Here is an 18604-nt window from a genome sequence, read left to right as displayed (position 1 = left end):
TCACAACAGACAACAGCACAGACATTTGCTCACACCTGTTGATGACATCATGACTTTTGTGATACCGAAAAAATCGATTATATAGACTATATGAGTATGTATGTATCAATGAGTATAACGGCGGACGTAAATTTATGAGTTCAAAATCGTATCTTACTAGTGTCGGTTGTCTGAAAAAGGATGTTGATTATTGACTCTCTTCCAACTTTACCCATGGAGGTCTAGAAATGATCTGTTCTAGGACTGCAACAATTCTGCTGATGACTACCTGTGACATAAAATTAGTCTCATGAGTGAGAAAGTAAGACTTAGATATAAAAGTACGCATTAATAGAACGCTTTTATATCGCTGACCTATTCCCGGACGGCTTTGAAATAAAGTGTTATTACTGTTCATTATTACTTCCCTTAATCATTCCCCATGTATTAAACTCCGTAATACGACAGGCTGTTAAAAATTACATATAACGTTATATATATTAAGTATTTTATAGTTCTGCTGATTTAAGTTAAAACTGAATAAAGTTTCATCAAAAATCTATTGTACGCGGTATTATCTTCATTTGTATCATTACTTTTACCGTATAGATAATAAAGTCCCCGAGTTTAAAATTAAAGTTGTTACACAGCTTATTTCACAACTTATAAGTAATGGGACCTTACACCCCTGTCCATCCCTACCCCAATTTAGACTCTACCGCTGACCTTTGACCAAAGTTGAATGACCTGTCGGACGAAGGTGATGTTATGACGAATAGGATAAAACGAATAGGAGAGTAGACTTCCCAGCACGATGAGCTTATCAGTGATCGTGGGATCCCGGCAGAGGTTGTCGGCGGTTGTCGGCCTTGCAGTGAGACCGTGTAGGCCGGAGGGTCACTTCGGCAGGGGTCAGACGACCGGGTCTGGCCTGGTCGCCCGGACAAGGACAGGTATGTGGCTAGCCGCGGCGACTCTAGTGGGAAGACGTATTTAACGTTACTTGTATATTATACTCTGTTGGAAGACACTGTATAATATACAAGTAAATACGTCTTCCCACTAGAGTCGCCGCGGCTAGGTACAGTACATACGAAGGCCCATAAGTACAAATTGGAGCATATTCCTATTCACTGCGCCCCCATATTATATCTCTTCCGAAAGACGGTGCAGCTCCAACAAGGATACCCTTCCCCTGTCCCAGATTAGAACTGGGTTCTCCCAGTTACCAACTAATTGGAATCATGCAGGTTAGAAGGCTCAATTTAAAGGCATTTACTGTATTCAGAATTTGCGGTGAAGAGGTCCGACTATATCATGGTGAAAACCACGAAAACAAAACTGCTGTGAAGGTTTCAAGATCTACAGTATTGTAAACCCTTCATTTTTACTGTGCTGTGATATTAGGTGAACAGTATCATCATCATCATCATCATCTTCGCCACTATGCTTTAAGCTGATTCCATAGTCAAAGAAGTTTTGAAAGAACAAAAATGAAGAATCAGTTTATTTCAGTATACCAATTGCTCTGTGTGTTTAGTTTTGTTCTGTGACCCTTCCGGACCACATTATAGATTTCAGAATGAATTAAGGCAACTTTTTTTTTCCAAACTTCTTTTTTATTTGCACACTCACATCAATTTTGGGGTCCCGGAGGATGTCATCCATATAATCAAATTAACATGGCCTGATGCATATAGGAATAATTACACTGTTCTCCACAGTGCCATCCCTGGTGCAGACATACAGTACTGCAGCAGTTGGTTCAACCAGTCACCATGAGGATCACAGTGAGGCCAAGCCTTTCTCGGCCTTACCTGGTCCGCCTTCTGTACCTGTCCTCGGCTCCTTCCTACACATGTGGCGAAAGGGACTCCTCGGGAAAGAAAAGATTAAGAAAAATCACATCATGTTTGATGATTTTTTTCATCAGTACGGTCCAATTTTCAGGTAGGTTTCACTATGTTTCACATATCAGACCCATATAGAGATTACACTGTGTTATGATGCTGTAACCCTTAATGATTTAGATTTGTAGTTTGATATCCGCACATGTAAGGCACACGTAAGGTTTCAAAATAACAACTGCACATGTGCATACACCACTTATTCTCTGCCCCAAGAGCTATCTATCACTCAAAAATCAGGACCATGGCATGTCCAGAGCACGAGAACAGGAAGTTCTGCTGCAGTACCATAGCAAACTGCTAGGGGGTCCAAAATCTAACCATTTCAATGCGTCATAAAGACCTACCCGCATACCAAATATCAATGCAATCCATCAAGGCCTTTTTGAGTTATGCTGTTCACCCACATTATAATGTACACAAACAAACACATAAACACAAAAGCAACCGAAAACATAACCTCTTTGGCGAACGTAATAAGATTATATATAAGTCTCATCAATGAATTATCAATATACCGCTATCTTCCAGGCTGAAGATTGTGAATGTTGACATGGTGAATATCAAGGACCCAGTAGCGGTTCAGGAGCTGTTTCGGAAGGAAGGGAAGTACCCAGCACGTATCGACATCAAGCCCTGGAGACGGTACAGGGAAATCTCAGGCAAGGCCACGGGAGTGTTTCTCAGGTAGATTTTTAAAAAAAACACATCAATAACGCAAAAAAGGGACAACGAACAGTAGAACCTATAAAGTATCATAAGAATTTTATATCTATAAGATTGATATAGATTTAGTAACCATGATGTTATAAACAATGTAAGAGGAATTTTGTTTACTGGTATGTGATAATCCCAGGCAGTGCATTGATTTTATAGATATAGGACACTGCAGAAGAGACCGGTTAGTTTACTGTGTTGTAAGTTAGTGTTATGAATTTCACCAAAGACTGTACAAGTACATCATAAGTCTCTGATACAATACATATAGTTTAGTTTACAGCAATTTCAGCAATTAATATTTTTTTTCATCTATTGAAATTTACCACATCTGTGGAAAGATTGACATAACACTGGTGACTCACCTTTTCAAGATGTCAACCCAGACCAGACTGTTAGGTTTGATCCGCTCACACCGAGAAGGACCCCTTTTTTCGATAAATGTGGTGGGTTCTTTTACTTGCTCGAGATGTGGCAACAATTCTTAAGTAATAGAAGTTGCCAAACCTAGCTAAGTGTATTTTGAACAATTGTTGTGCAATGTTATAAAGTCTGTGATATTACCCATGTTGTGTTCACAGTAATGGCAAAGAGTGGCAGAAAAACAGATCAATAATGGCGCGACCCATGCTACGTCCGAAACACGTGTCTGCGTACGTCAGCAACTTGGACACGGTGTCGGCGGACATGATCGAGCGACTCCGGGTACTCCAGGCAAGGGCTGATGGGATAGAAGTTCCGGATCTAGGGGAGGAGCTGTTCAAATGGGCTCTAGAATGTGAGTGATGTCATATGACTAATATTGAATGAATGAATGAACTTTGTTGCTCTACAATAGTACAAGGCTAATCTATCCTACAACAAGAGTTCTACGACCTCATAACTTCGCCAAATGATCTTAACTTTTATGACTGACGTATTGGGAGTGTTTCTCATCAATTATGAATCATACCAGTTGGTCGTCTTCACCCAAATAACATAAGTTGTCCAAACTATGACTATGAGCTAAACAAAGAGGGTTATGCTAACATTTATCATCAATTATGCAAATAAGCTCCTTATTAGCATAATTTGATTCAATGGTGTTCACATTCACACTACTTCCAAACGACACAAGTATGAAATTGCCGTCATTAACTAGTATGGAATTATAGCAGTTTAACATTAATTATAGAAATTAGTCTACATTTGCATATTTTCTATCTATCAACATTCCTATCTACCTCAGTAACAAGTTTGCATATTTGAATAGTCATATCATGGAACACAGCAGGTTTTTAAATTGCCTCATTAATTATGCAAATTAGAATCTGATTTGCATCATTATCATCCAATCAAACAAAGCACCACATAAGTTATAGAGTTATAGTATTTCTCATTAATTATGCAAAAGAGGTCTTCATTTGCATAGTTGATATTTATTACTATTTCTCTCTTCCTCGGTCATGTCACATGTTTGAGAGTCCTATTATGGAATTTGGAGGATGTATCAATTTTCATCATTAGTTATGCAAATTAGATACTGATTTGCATAATAAGTATTAAATCATGTAAATCATCACTCAAGCTAATAGTGCACTTAGCAAAAAGCATGACCATCCATCAAGCCCTTCTTGAGTTATTCCCTTTCACAGTCTGAAGCAAAACCTGCTACTGCAGTCCCAGAAAATGCCGCTAGGGTGTCCAAACCGATACCTTTTACTCTCTTTCCAAAGAGCTATCTACCACTCAAAAGTCGGTTCCATAGCATATCCAAAACATGAGATATCAAAACAGGAATTTCCGCTGCAGTACTTTAACAAGCCGCTAGGGGGCCCAAAATCTAATCATCTTCAGGTCTCACCAAGACCTACCAACATACCAAATATCAAGACAACCCATCCAGGCATTGTTGAGTTATGCTGGTCTTCTTATACATACAAACGCTACCTTATGCATAACCTTCTCGGCGAAGGAACAGTGCAATTGAGGAACAGTGCAATTTCACAAGATCAAGATCTGAAAGTCAGTGAGAAGCCAATTTGTGCCAGCCAGGCTTCACAGTCAAACACCCCTGACCCAATGGGAATATCTCCTTACTACACCAGTAACACTTCCCCTACACAAGTAACACGTTCCAGCTGGCACCCATGGAGCTAGTATACACTCATACAATGTAACACATTTTTACACTTTTCTCGTTAATTATGCAAAGTACTTCGCCCAAAATCTAATCATCTTGAGATTTCCCACATACACATCAACACACTAAAGATGACAACAATCCATCCAGGCGTTCTCGACTTATTCTGTTCACTAATAGACACACAGACAAGCGTCAAAACATAGACTTCTTGGCGAAGTCAATTACAACTACAAAATAGTATCGAAAACAGCATATGGATTACAAAACATTGAATATATTGTCTTAATGTGTACCAGATATAAATATATCATTATGAAATAAAGCAGAGTTGAGACCAATGTGCATTGCTTTTTGGAGGTGATGTTGCTTCACTACGGTACTTCAGATGATATTTCATGGACTTGATACAACATTTTCCTTCTAGCTTTTTTTAGTCTCTAATGTCACATTACTGTGACATTTATAAGCACTGTCCTTGTCACATGTATGTTTTCTATGTCTCTACCACTTGTATGTTTCTCAACTCTATGTACTTGCAATTAGCCTTCAAGCACGAACTTGTAAATCTAAATTACGTAACGTTAGTATTATTTCTTGTTTATTTGTTTCAGCCATTTGCTCTGTCCTGTTCAATGAGCGCATGGGGTATCTACAGGACAATATTTCCCAAGATGCTCAGGACTTCATAAAGGGCATCCACAATGTCTTCCTAACAACCAACTCACTGATGTTTCCTGACGCCGACCTGCATCGCTTCCTGAGAACCAAACCCTGGAAACAGTCGGTGGAAGCGTGGGACACAGTTTTCCGTGTTGGTAAGCTTATTTTTGTCCCTAGCTGTTCTAGGTAGCTCAGCAGAATGTAATGTGCAAATGGTATATTGCCTGCTATATACCAGCTGCCTAGTGGGGTCGTGTGGCGTAACGGCAGGATTTCCGACTCAGAACCCAGGGGTTGCGGGTTCAAATCCCCTGACGCCAACAATCTTGTGCCCTCGGGAAAAAGTGTTAAAAACAGGTACATTATGTGTGTGGGTCACGACATCAGCAATAGCTGCCTGTGTCCCACGTGTATTGCACTGTTGCAATTCCAATAAAATCCAAAAAGCCTGCTATCCAAACCTATTATAGCTGCCAAGCCTCTTTCGTCCTCTTTTGCATAAGATATATCTTTGGACACAACAATATAAACCTAAATATGAGAATACCTAAAATACTCAAACACCACCTTAAAAGCTTACGTTCTGCATATGTGCTATCAGTTATCTCTAGCTCCCAATTGCCCAGCCCATTGGCCAACACTAAATGGCTTGTCCCCCAACGTGTACGGCTTTCCAGAAATGAGGAGAGCTGAATGTTGAGGGTATGCGGGGGGAAAAAAAATTATGTAATTTAAGCTAGATCATCAGTGTTACTAAAGAACGAAAGAAAAATAGTTGAACGGCCATTTCGGCCTCATTGACAAGGGACGAAATGGTAAAAAAAACCTATTCAGCGGTCAGAATGTCCTCCCTACCTTACTGCAGGTGAGAAGGTGATGGACCGACAGTTACAGGAGGCTCTGGAGAGAGAGGAGAGCGGGGAGGGGGAGGACGATCAACCAAACTTCCTCGCTTTTGTCAACAGCACTGGGAGGTTGAGCAAGGATGAGATTTACTCCAACACCATCGAGTTGATGGGTGCTGCCATCGACACGGTTTGTTCTGGGATTATTGCACTATACGGCCTTATCTTCCCTAGTTTCTGCAATGTAGAGTGTTTGTATTGCACAGTGGCTTAATTTCCCCAAACAAGGGAACAAATGGCCTATCTGAGGGACATCCCTTAGCTGGGTGCTCATTTTCACATGACGTTATATCACACTACGGGTTCTACGATATATTATTCTCTAATATAAGTTGATTTGCCTATTGAATAACATACTGTAAAATCCATTTATCATTGTGGTTTGTAATTCTAGCAGTTGGGGGAAAGGGGGTAGTTCATGGCATTCAATTTGGGGGAACAAACATCACTGTCTCTGATGTTAGTAATCAAAAAGTTGCAACAGCGAAATTTTAGCAGTTCACTGAGTGACTGTTAAAGGAGTTAAAAAATCAAGAATCACAGTAATCAAGTTTGATGTTGATGTGCGTTTTTGATTTCTGTCTCCAGACCTCCAACACCCTCCTGTGGACCCTGTACGAGTTGTCACGGAGACCAGAACTCCAGGACAGACTGTACCAGGAGGTCACTCAGGTCATAGGTCAGGACAAGGTCGTGACCTGGGACCACCTGAAGGACCTGCACCTCCTCAAGGTTGCAGACCACAGTATTTCTCCTATAGGGATTTATATAGTTAAGGATCCCAAGGTGAGATGCTTCGACGCTTGAAAATTTATAGAAAGGTGCAGAATTAGGGTACCAGATTTTTATATGCTTGACTTCAAGGTTCAATCTACAAAATATCTGCAAAATGAGGTTGAATTTGCCGGCTCGTTCTCTTTTAAAAGCCACTTTGATATGCCCCCCGGCGGAGGTCACCGTACTGCAGGCGACTTACAGTAGTCGGGCGGTAACAATATCCAGGCGCGAATCCAACCCGACCGAACAAACATCGTAATCAAACTCGTACTGTCTCAAAACTGACGTATTCCTCTACCATTCACCACAGTTTCAGCCTCGCTAACGTGCACAGAAGAAAAACTATGGCCTTTTCAAGTAATGTGACGCACTACTTCATACCCGAACTACTATTGTCCACGGGGGTCGCCCATTAATACTGTGTTCTGCGACCTTAAGACGACCTTGACCTTGGTTTTCTTTTGTTCATGCAATGTAACAGGTTTAGTTGAAGAAGTGTACCAAAGCTTTTTGCAAACATCCGAACGGTTGCCGAGATATCGCCAGCTTTGCACTTCAGGACCCGGCATAGGGGAAGACCCAGGGCAAGGCCTGTATGACGGGCCATTTAGCGCTCTCATTATCTAGACAAAATTACTATTCTGATGGTTTTTTTTTCGTGGAAGGTATCATTAGTGTATATTCTTAACTTCTAAGTGATTTTAGGTCAGGTTCATGGTTAGTTACGACGCAGGGGGGGGGGGGGGAGAAGCGGTGTCCGGGTCCACACCAAGTCCTATAGTTAAGGATAGGGTGCGGTCTTAGAGGCCGTTGCCATGGCAACGGCGGGTCTGGCGGCAACAAAAACGACCGATTTCAAGTGAGTCGACGTCAATTACTGATACACCAGTAAAATTTGACCGAATGCAACGTTTATGGCCAATCCCCGCTGGGGGACCTTGGTTTTCTTTTGTTCATGCAATGTAACAGGTTTAGTTGAAGAAGTGTACCAAAGCTTTTTGCAAACATCCGAACGGTTGCCGAGATATCGCCAGCTTTGCACTTCAGGACCCGGCATAGGGGAAGACCCAGGGCAAGGCCTGTATGACGGGCCATTTAGCGCTCTCATTATCTAGACAAAATTACTATTCTGATGGTTTTTTTTTCGTGGAAGGTATCATTAGTGTATATTCTTAACTTCTAAGTGATTTTAGGTCAGGTTCATGGTTAGTTACGACGCAGGGGGGGGGGGGGGGAGAAGCGGTGTCCGGGTCCACACCAAGTCCTATAGTTAAGGATAGGGTGCGGTCTTAGAGGCCGTTGCCATGGCAACGGCGGGTCTGGCGGCAACAAAAACGACCGATTTCAAGTGAGTCGACGTCAATTACTGATACACCAGTAAAATTTGACCGAATGCAACGTTTATGGCCAATCCCCGCTGGGGGACCTTGGTTTTCTTTTGTTCATGCAATGTAACAGGTTTAGTTGAAGAAGTGTACCAAAGCTTTTTGCAAACATCCGAACGGTTGCCGAGATATCGCCAGCTTTGCACTTCAGGACCCGGCATAGGGGAAGACCCAGGGCAAGGCCTGTATGACGGGCCATTTAGCGCTCTCATTATCTAGACAAAATTACTATTCTGATGGTTTTTTTTTCGTGGAAGGTATCATTAGTGTATATTCTTAACTTCTAAGTGATTTTAGGTCAGGTTCATGGTTAGTTACGACGCAGGGGGGGGGGGGGGGAGAAGCGGTGTCCGGGTCCACACCAAGTCCTATAGTTAAGGATAGGGTGCGGTCTTAGAGGCCGTTGCCATGGCAACGGCGGGTCTGGCGGCAACAAAAACGACCGATTTCAAGTGAGTCGACGTCAATTACTGATACACCAGTAAAATTTGACCGAATGCAACGTTTATGGCCAATCCCCGCTGGGGGACCTTGGTTTTCTTTTGTTCATGCAATGTAACAGGTTTAGTTGAAGAAGTGTACCAAAGCTTTTTGCAAACATCCGAACGGTTGCCGAGATATCGCCAGCTTTGCACTTCAGGACCCGGCATAGGGGAAGACCCAGGGCAAGGCCTGTATGACGGGCCATTTAGCGCTCTCATTATCTAGACAAAATTACTATTCTGATGGTTTTTTTTTCGTGGAAGGTATCATTAGTGTATATTCTTAACTTCTAAGTGATTTTAGGTCAGGTTCATGGTTAGTTACGACGCAGGGGGGGGGGGGGGAGAAGCGGTGTCCGGGTCCACACCAAGTCCTATAGTTAAGGATAGGGTGCGGTCTTAGAGGCCGTTGCCATGGCAACGGCGGGTCTGGCGGCAACAAAAACGACCGATTTCAAGTGAGTCGACGTCAATTACTGATACACCAGTAAAATTTGACCGAATGCAACGTTTATGGCCAATCCCCGCTGGGGGACCTTGGTTTTCTTTTGTTCATGCAATGTAACAGGTTTAGTTGAAGAAGTGTACCAAAGCTTTTTGCAAACATCCGAACGGTTGCCGAGATATCGCCAGCTTTGCACTTCAGGACCCGGCATAGGGGAAGACCCAGGGCAAGGCCTGTATGACGGGCCATTTAGCGCTCTCATTATCTAGACAAAATTACTATTCTGATGGTTTTTTTTTCGTGGAAGGTATCATTAGTGTATATTCTTAACTTCTAAGTGATTTTAGGTCAGGTTCATGGTTTGTTACGACGCAGGGGGGGGGGGGGGGAGAAGCGGTGTCCGGGTCCACACCAAGTCCTATAGTTAAGGATAGGGTGCGGTCTTAGAGGCCGTTGCCATGGCAACGGCGGGTCTGGCGGCAACAAAAACGACCGATTTCAAGTGAGTCGACGTCAATTACTGATACACCAGTAAAATTTGACCGAATGCAACGTTTATGGCCAATCCCCGCTGGGGGTTAAGGTTGCAGACCACAGTATTTCTCCTATAGGGATTTATATAGTTAAGGATCCCAAGGTGAGATGCTTCGACGCTTGAAAATTTATAGAAAGGTGCAGAATTAGGGTACCAGATTTTTATATGCTTGACTTCAAGGTTCAATCTACAAAATATCTGCAAAATGAGGTTGAATTTGCCGGCTCGTTCTCTTTTAAAAGCCACTTTGATATGCCCCCCGGCGGAGGTCACCGTACTGCAGGCGACTTACAGTAGTCGGGCGGTAACAATATCCAGGCGCGAATCCAACCCGACCGAACAAACATCGTAATCAAACTCGTACTGTCTCAAAACTGACGTATTCCTCTACCATTCACCACAGTTTCAGCCTCGCTAACGTGCACAGAAGAAAAACTATGGCCTTTTCAAGTAATGTGACGCACTACTTCATACCCGAACTACTATTGTCCACGGGGGTCGCCCATTAATACTGTGTTCTGCGACCTTAAGACGACCTTGACCTTGGTTTTCTTTTGTTCATGCAATGTAACAGGTTTAGTTGAAGAAGTGTACCAAAGCTTTTTGCAAACATCCGAACGGTTGCCGAGATATCGCCAGCTTTGCACTTCAGGACCCGGCATAGGGGAAGACCCAGGGCAAGGCCTGTATGACGGGCCATTTAGCGCTCTCATTATCTAGACAAAATTACTATTCTGATGGTTTTTTTTTCGTGGAAGGTATCATTAGTGTATATTCTTAACTTCTAAGTGATTTTAGGTCAGGTTCATGGTTAGTTACGACGCAGGGGGGGGGGGGGGGGAGAAGCGGTGTCCGGGTCCACACCAAGTCCTATAGTTAAGGATAGGGTGCGGTCTTAGAGGCCGTTGCCATGGCAACGGCGGGTCTGGCGGCAACAAAAACGACCGATTTCAAGTGAGTCGACGTCAATTACTGATACACCAGTAAAATTTGACCGAATGCAACGTTTATGGCCAATCCCCGCTGGGGGACCTTGGTTTTCTTTTGTTCATGCAATGTAACAGGTTTAGTTGAAGAAGTGTACCAAAGCTTTTTGCAAACATCCGAACGGTTGCCGAGATATCGCCAGCTTTGCACTTCAGGACCCGGCATAGGGGAAGACCCAGGGCAAGGCCTGTATGACGGGCCATTTAGCGCTCTCATTATCTAGACAAAATTACTATTCTGATGGTTTTTTTTTCGTGGAAGGTATCATTAGTGTATATTCTTAACTTCTAAGTGATTTTAGGTCAGGTTCATGGTTAGTTACGACGCAGGGGGGGGGGGGGGGGAAGCGGTGTCCGGGTCCACACCAAGTCCTATAGTTAAGGATAGGGTGCGGTCTTAGAGGCCGTTGCCATGGCAACGGCGGGTCTGGCGGCAACAAAAACGACCGATTTCAAGTGAGTCGACGTCAATTACTGATACACCAGTAAAATTTGACCGAATGCAACGTTTATGGCCAATCCCCGCTGGGGGTTAAGGTTGCAGACCACAGTATTTCTCCTATAGGGATTTATATAGTTAAGGATCCCAAGGTGAGATGCTTCGACGCTTGAAAATTTATAGAAAGGTGCAGAATTAGGGTACCAGATTTTTATATGCTTGACTTCAAGGTTCAATCTACAAAATATCTGCAAAATGAGGTTGAATTTGCCGGCTCGTTCTCTTTTAAAAGCCACTTTGATATGCCCCCCGGCGGAGGTCACCGTACTGCAGGCGACTTACAGTAGTCGGGCGGTAACAATATCCAGGCGCGAATCCAACCCGACCGAACAAACATCGTAATCAAACTCGTACTGTCTCAAAACTGACGTATTCCTCTACCATTCACCACAGTTTCAGCCTCGCTAACGTGCACAGAAGAAAAACTATGGCCTTTTCAAGTAATGTGACGCACTACTTCATACCCGAACTACTATTGTCCACGGGGGTCGCCCATTAATACTGTGTTCTGCGACCTTAAGACGACCTTGACCTTGGTTTTCTTTTGTTCATGCAATGTAACAGGTTTAGTTGAAGAAGTGTACCAAAGCTTTTTGCAAACATCCGAACGGTTGCCGAGATATCGCCAGCTTTGCACTTCAGGACCCGGCATAGGGGAAGACCCAGGGCAAGGCCTGTATGACGGGCCATTTAGCGCTCTCATTATCTAGACAAAATTACTATTCTGATGGTTTTTTTTTCGTGGAAGGTATCATTAGTGTATATTCTTAACTTCTAAGTGATTTTAGGTCAGGTTCATGGTTAGTTACGACGCAGGGGGGGGGGGGGGGGGGGGAGAAGCGGTGTCCGGGTCCACACCAAGTCCTATAGTTAAGGATAGGGTGCGGTCTTAGAGGCCGTTGCCATGGCAACGGCGGGTCTGGCGGCAACAAAAACGACCGATTTCAAGTGAGTCGACGTCAATTACTGATACACCAGTAAAATTTGACCGAATGCAACGTTTATGGCCAATCCCCGCTGGGGGACCTTGGTTTTCTTTTGTTCATGCAATGTAACAGGTTTAGTTGAAGAAGTGTACCAAAGCTTTTTGCAAACATCCGAACGGTTGCCGAGATATCGCCAGCTTTGCACTTCAGGACCCGGCATAGGGGAAGACCCAGGGCAAGGCCTGTATGACGGGCCATTTAGCGCTCTCATTATCTAGACAAAATTACTATTCTGATGGTTTTTTTTTCGTGGAAGGTATCATTAGTGTATATTCTTAACTTCTAAGTGATTTTAGGTCAGGTTCATGGTTAGTTACGACGCAGGGGGGGGGGGGGGGGGGAGAAGCGGTGTCCGGGTCCACACCAAGTCCTATAGTTAAGGATAGGGTGCGGTCTTAGAGGCCGTTGCCATGGCAACGGCGGGTCTGGCGGCAACAAAAACGACCGATTTCAAGTGAGTCGACGTCAATTACTGATACACCAGTAAAATTTGACCGAATGCAACGTTTATGGCCAATCCCCGCTGGGGGTTAAGGTTGCAGACCACAGTATTTCTCCTATAGGGATTTATATAGTTAAGGATCCCAAGGTGAGATGCTTCGACGCTTGAAAATTTATAGAAAGGTGCAGAATTAGGGTACCAGATTTTTATATGCTTGACTTCAAGGTTCAATCTACAAAATATCTGCAAAATGAGGTTGAATTTGCCGGCTCGTTCTCTTTTAAAAGCCACTTTGATATGCCCCCCGGCGGAGGTCACCGTACTGCAGGCGACTTACAGTAGTCGGGCGGTAACAATATCCAGGCGCGAATCCAACCCGACCGAACAAACATCGTAATCAAACTCGTACTGTCTCAAAACTGACGTATTCCTCTACCATTCACCACAGTTTCAGCCTCGCTAACGTGCACAGAAGAAAAACTATGGCCTTTTCAAGTAATGTGACGCACTACTTCATACCCGAACTACTATTGTCCACGGGGGTCGCCCATTAATACTGTGTTCTGCGACCTCAAGGCCATTATCAAGGAGACACTGAGGTCAGTAAAATCATAGTTTTTTTTGTGTGATAGAATCTGTTTTTCAGTAGATATGTGAGAGGACAAATCCTCAAGCTATTATAATAATATTACTATTATATAATATTTTTCTCGCAGTCACCCCTCAGTGTAAGACAGCTGGTGCAGCATATTTGACCAAGAGGATTTTAACCTCCTTGATTTGTACACCTCCTTTTGCATGACACCCTTTTTATTATTGTTATTACATTGTATAATTATAGCTTGTTATATGCTGTCCATCTCAAGATTCCATTGTAATGTCCTGTCTTGTCTTTTTCAGCAGGCCTAGGGCTATTATATATATCAAACACTTTGTGAATAGCAACAGGCTAGTTGAGCAGCCATGGCTGTGTGTGTTGAACAGTATTAGCCAAATCAATGAATAAATAAATAAATATAACTGTTACTACATCTACTGGTAAGATTGTAGATTAAAACTAATGTGAATTGATTACTCGCCTTCTTATTGATTGCAGGATGTATCCTGTGGCCCCGAATATCAGCCGTATTCTGGAGGAAGACACAGTGCTCATGGGATACAAGTTACCAGCAAAGGTACACCTACATTCACAAAAAGGCACACTCAGGTTTCTCTCTGTTGTACTCAGGCATTTAAAAGTGCCATTTGTTTTATTGTGGCATCAATCAGTGTGGCGCAACGCTTAGTCTAAGAGCATTGGAGTCTGAACCAATAGGTCCCAGGTTCAATACACCATGCCCTGACGTTGTGCCCTTGGGAAAGGCACTTAACACGACCTTCCCACAAGCCTCTTTGGCTAATATGCCCAGCAAATTCAAGCTGGTGAGGCCGCACACTTTAATGTCCTTTCTGATGCACTCCATCCAAGATTTCTACCACGACCTCTATTGCCCAATTACTGCAGTTCTGTGACTATACTGTACTAGTGTTGATGCAGCCACTGGCTCGTTCAGAAACACCTGATCATGAGTAAAGTTTGTTCCCTGGATCCACAGACCTGTGTTGCTGCCCAAGTATACAGCATGGGGCGGGATCCACAACTGTTCCCTGATCCCGACGAGTTCAAACCCGAGCGATGGTTGAGAACAGGAGAGGAGCACGACGAAATCAACCCATACAGCTCTCTGCCGTTTGGCTTTGGTCCACGCAGTTGTATTGGTATGTTGCATAACGTTCAATAAGGGTGTTACGGACAGGATGATATTTTTGGAAATACATTTGTATCACATGGGGTTCTACTTTCTTTGACTTCTAGGGCCTTTCATAGAATCATTGAAATGCACTTTGCCTGGACTGAGTGCGCGCTGCTGTTGAAAATTCGAAAAAAAAAGCAGTTTTGGAAGTCCAACGCGAGGGATGGCTCTCTGTCCTTAAAGCTACACTATGCAACATTTTGGCGCAAAAATTGAAAATATTCTTGTGAACAAATCCTACAAATGACATGGACAACCACTTTCCAGCATATTTCCATCATTAATTCGTCTATTTCTGGCATGTATGGTGTTTTTAACTGAACAAAAACAAGCTGCAAAAGTCTGTGACACCACCTCAACCTGAGCCTAATGTTTGTAAACAACAACTTCCTGCACACTGGCAGGACCCCTGGGTAGGCTAATTACTTAGCGACACTTCAGTGGATCTAGATAAGAGCTGATGTTATGAAGATCATCTTCTACAAAAACACTCATATCTTTTTGAATGAGGATGAAATATGTTAGCCAAGTTTGTAGGGAACTGATAAAGCGGATTTTCCCCGTTCAAAACTGCTAGAACTCTTATACGGACGTTTGTCAGAAACTGTGGTGAACTGTAATCAGGCACCCCACTGTGGCCACACTGCCCCAACTGCCAACTGGTTTATTCAACATACTATATAAAGAAATGGTAGAAAAATTGACTTTCTGTATTGACCAAATCTTACATAGTGCAGCTTTAAGGCAATCTGACCTGCAGCCAGGCTAATACTTCAGATGATACGGAATACACTGTGTTGTATTCTATATGTTTATGTATGGGAATTTGCTGTCAGAGAACCAGATTCCTCTATAAGGATAACAGACTTCCACTGATGCTAACTTTTGTTTGTTTTTCTCTGGATTCTGTATTGTTGATCAGCTATGAAATGATTTGCATATTTTCTCAGGTCGTCGTGTTGCAGAGGTCGAGCTGCAGCTCCTTCTCTCAAAGGTAGGGGACTCTCTTATTTCACAAGCGTGACTAGCGGGGTATTTGGGGGAACGGCCGGGACACGAGCATTTCTTTTTAATTTGGAGTTAAAATCAACCCGGGACCCGGTAACAAGTAGACACCGTAAGCTGATCTTGAGAACACCGAGAGGTAACGTTACTCCCGGTATCTGGTAGTCCACTGGGACAAATCTGTAGCTCCATGGCCCAGCCAGGACTATACACACCCGATGGGCACCGGCGCAATTGGGACCTAAGCATTAAGTGTACTTTTTTTTTCATACAGATTATTTTGTGATGTCATGTGCAAACACATAGTTTGAAAACTGCTCTGACTTAAGTGTGGTGTATGAAGCTGATCGTGAGTGAACTGTTGTTCCTCCTCCAGATGTCGCAGCAGTTTGTGTTGAGTCAGGTGGAGCCGGAAGAGATATCCTCAGTTGCGCAGCCATTACTGATGCCAGAGACACCCCTGCACCTTAAGTTTGTGGACAGGAAATAAGAAAGACTTCTCTATATGCAGAGCTTGAAATACTGGGTACATGTGCACCTTTGTATATCCAAAATTAAAGCTGTATTTGGAGCTGGAACCTAATTTTGGACTCTGGTGCATCCAGATTTTTTTGTACACTATATAGGGTTAAGGTACTATTGTACACTAGTATACAGAATATTCTTAAAATGAAAGTATCAGAAAGGCAATATAACCTTTTGTTGTAATTAACTTGATGTTTATATTGTTTGAAATTTTGAAGTTAGCTATAGAATTACAGATTGAAGTTCCTAAGAGAGGCAGTAGCGTCAAACGTTGTAATTACATTTTGTCATGTAGGAAATAAAATTTGGAAAACTCTCATTGTTTGTGTTCTCGTCTGTTATAATTATGCGGTCATTAATATTATTTAATTTTCTTAACAGCATTTTAAAATTGCTTGAGAAAAACAGTATACAGGTCAGTCTTTTTACCATACCTAAGAGATTGTTCTTGTATATAGAGATAACGTTATGTATGTTATCTGTACAGTGCACCTATGTAAAGTTGGGGGGGGGGGGGCGACGATGAATGTAAGCAACCTGTAAGCGGTCTGCCTGCAGCTTAGACGTCGAATCAGCACAAGGGCACAGGATACTTAAGATCATACGTATCAATCATGGCCAATCAATTGTCTGCCTTCTTTTATAACAAAAGGGATTATTGAGGGTTACTGCTAGAGGGTTAAACATACTCACAGGCGCCTTTTGCTGGGATCAAGTTCATCAACACTACGTTCATTGCAAGTTAAGTCGATTTCAAAGAGTTGCATGACGCCAGGCAACATTTCCTTAGGTATGTAACTGTTAACAGTAAGATTAGAAGCCATAAAAGCTTTGTTATGTCATCAAAGTTACCTTTATTGCATAGTTTCCCTACTTCTCTCCGCTCAACAATAGAAAACAACACATTGGCTGCAATCGGGCAATTGTCACCCTTTCTTCCTGCGTGTCAAGGGCGTCACTATGCGGATTACGAAAGTATGGCACATAAATAATGTTGGCAATACGATTTTACGTTAGATATTTAAGAGCGACCCCTAGCAGTCAATGAAATAAATGCCGCAGATTGACTAAGGCTTCGTGATAGCGACACATTGATTGGTCAATAAATTCTACATTGACCAATCAGCATACAACAGTGTCTGATGTGCGGTAATACCATTGAGCCGCACAGCACAGTATATTTCCGCGACTGAGCGGTAAGAAAAAATAGTACGACCGAATTTTTTGAACCGTTTGTATTAACTTTAATGTGAAAGCCAGCGAGGAATTAACTTAACTCTACAGTAGTATAATTAGTCGGTTTTTAGATCGTACGAATAAGATTATGAAGTTTGACCAGTCGGCGTAAATATGGGCGGACCTTTTGCAAATATACAGATGTAACCGGCTCCTTACTGGGCGCCCAGTACGGAACCCGTGGAGAAAATGGCGCCGATACTCGGCCCCCAGTACGGAAGAAAGTTCCGTACAAGAATTCCAGTACGGAACGGCTTTATTCCAGTACCGAAGCTTCGTCAGCACTGGACGTCCAGAACTGAATTTGTTTCGGTACTCGGATTCCAGAGCTGAACTCCTCTCGGTACTCGGGTTCCAGTACGGATTTGCGTTCCGGCTACTTCAAAGATCATTCGGTACTGGTTACCCAGTGCGGAGGTCATTCAGCACTGGATAACCGAGTGCCGATTTACGGATGTAACGGGTTCCGTACTGGATTTACCAGTAAATAGTGACTCTTCAGTACTGGAAGCCGAGACCTCAAATTATTTCGGAACTGGGCGTCCTGTACTCACGTTCTATACGGTACTGGGATGATCCATTGTTTGGACCGACTGGACAGTTTTGGATTTAGTTGTCTGTACATTTTAATGCTTGTACATACTAACGTTTATGTAGTACTGCTTTGTGCCTTGGTTATGGACATAGATTTTGGTAGGTATTTGAATATGAAGTACATTATTATTTCAGTGCACGTTTTCTCCCGATAAAGGCACAAGGATATGTTGTCTTTGAAACGTAACAGAATGTGATACTGTATTTTTTTTTCTTCATTCGAACTTTTTCCAAACAATAGCTTAGAAGTGGAGGAAAAAGCATCGAAGAGATGCAGCCCTGAAAATAACGTTAGTCGCTCGTTAGAGTCTCGGCGCTCGGTTTCCCGTCCTGACAGGAGGGTTCCCAGTACTGAAGCTGCCCAGTACAGGAAGTCCAGTACTGAGAAAGTCTCAGTACTGGAGCTCCTGTTCTGACGACCACTTCCGTACTGGTTGTCCAGTACTGACAAAGGAGGCAGTTACATTTGTATATTTGCCACCCGGACCTTTTCAGCTGACTGCCAGGGTGAATCGGCAGAACGGAGAAGAGTCACATTTATTGGTCAATAAAGTCTAATTAGACTTTATTGACTAATCAACATATAACAGTGTCTGATGTGCGGTAATACCTACAATATTA

General features: G+C 43.0%; 1 protein-coding gene and 2 long non-coding RNA genes across 3 annotated transcripts; all 3 read left to right on the top strand.

Annotated features, from left to right (window-relative positions):
- The first annotated feature begins 600 nt into the window (after window positions 1-600).
- LOC136444366 (1,25-dihydroxyvitamin D(3) 24-hydroxylase, mitochondrial-like) lies at window positions 601-16472 on the top strand. The gene is made up of 12 exons (XM_066441883.1): window positions 601-932; window positions 1704-1929; window positions 2418-2573; window positions 3185-3381; window positions 5340-5543; window positions 6254-6423; window positions 6882-7025; window positions 13407-13429; window positions 13927-14005; window positions 14426-14588; window positions 15574-15617; window positions 16005-16472. Exons 1-12 carry the CDS (start codon window positions 794-796, stop codon window positions 16116-16118), a joined length of 1659 nt encoding a protein of 552 aa, XP_066297980.1. The 5' UTR covers window positions 601-793; the 3' UTR covers window positions 16119-16472.
- LOC136444369 (uncharacterized) lies at window positions 9824-10646 on the top strand. The gene is made up of 2 exons (XR_010757254.1): window positions 9824-9965; window positions 10449-10646. It is a non-coding gene; the product is annotated as an uncharacterized lncRNA (long non-coding RNA).
- On the top strand, window positions 11299-12121 carry LOC136444368 (uncharacterized). Its single transcript, XR_010757253.1, has 2 exons — window positions 11299-11440; window positions 11924-12121. It is a non-coding gene; the product is annotated as an uncharacterized lncRNA (long non-coding RNA).
- Window positions 16473-18604: the final 2132 nt, after the last annotated feature.

Source organism: Branchiostoma lanceolatum, chromosome 11 (assembly GCF_035083965.1).
Source record: "Branchiostoma lanceolatum isolate klBraLanc5 chromosome 11, klBraLanc5.hap2, whole genome shotgun sequence".
NCBI classification, from domain to species: domain Eukaryota; kingdom Metazoa; phylum Chordata; class Leptocardii; order Amphioxiformes; family Branchiostomatidae; genus Branchiostoma; species Branchiostoma lanceolatum.
Note: the sequence above shows the minus strand (reverse complement) of the source record. Positions and strands in the feature narration are given on the sequence as shown.

Coding starts and splice junctions, on each gene's coding strand:
- LOC136444366 (XM_066441883.1), top strand. CDS start 794: ATGAGCTTATCAGTGATCGTGGGATCCCGGCAGAGGTTGTCGGCGGTT. Junction 2,574..3,184: donor GCCACGGGAGTGTTTCTCAG/GTAGATTTTTAA, acceptor TTGTGTTCACAG/TAATGGCAAAGAGTGGCAGA. Junction 3,382..5,339: donor GTTCAAATGGGCTCTAGAAT/GTGAGTGATGTC, acceptor TATTTGTTTCAG/CCATTTGCTCTGTCCTGTTC.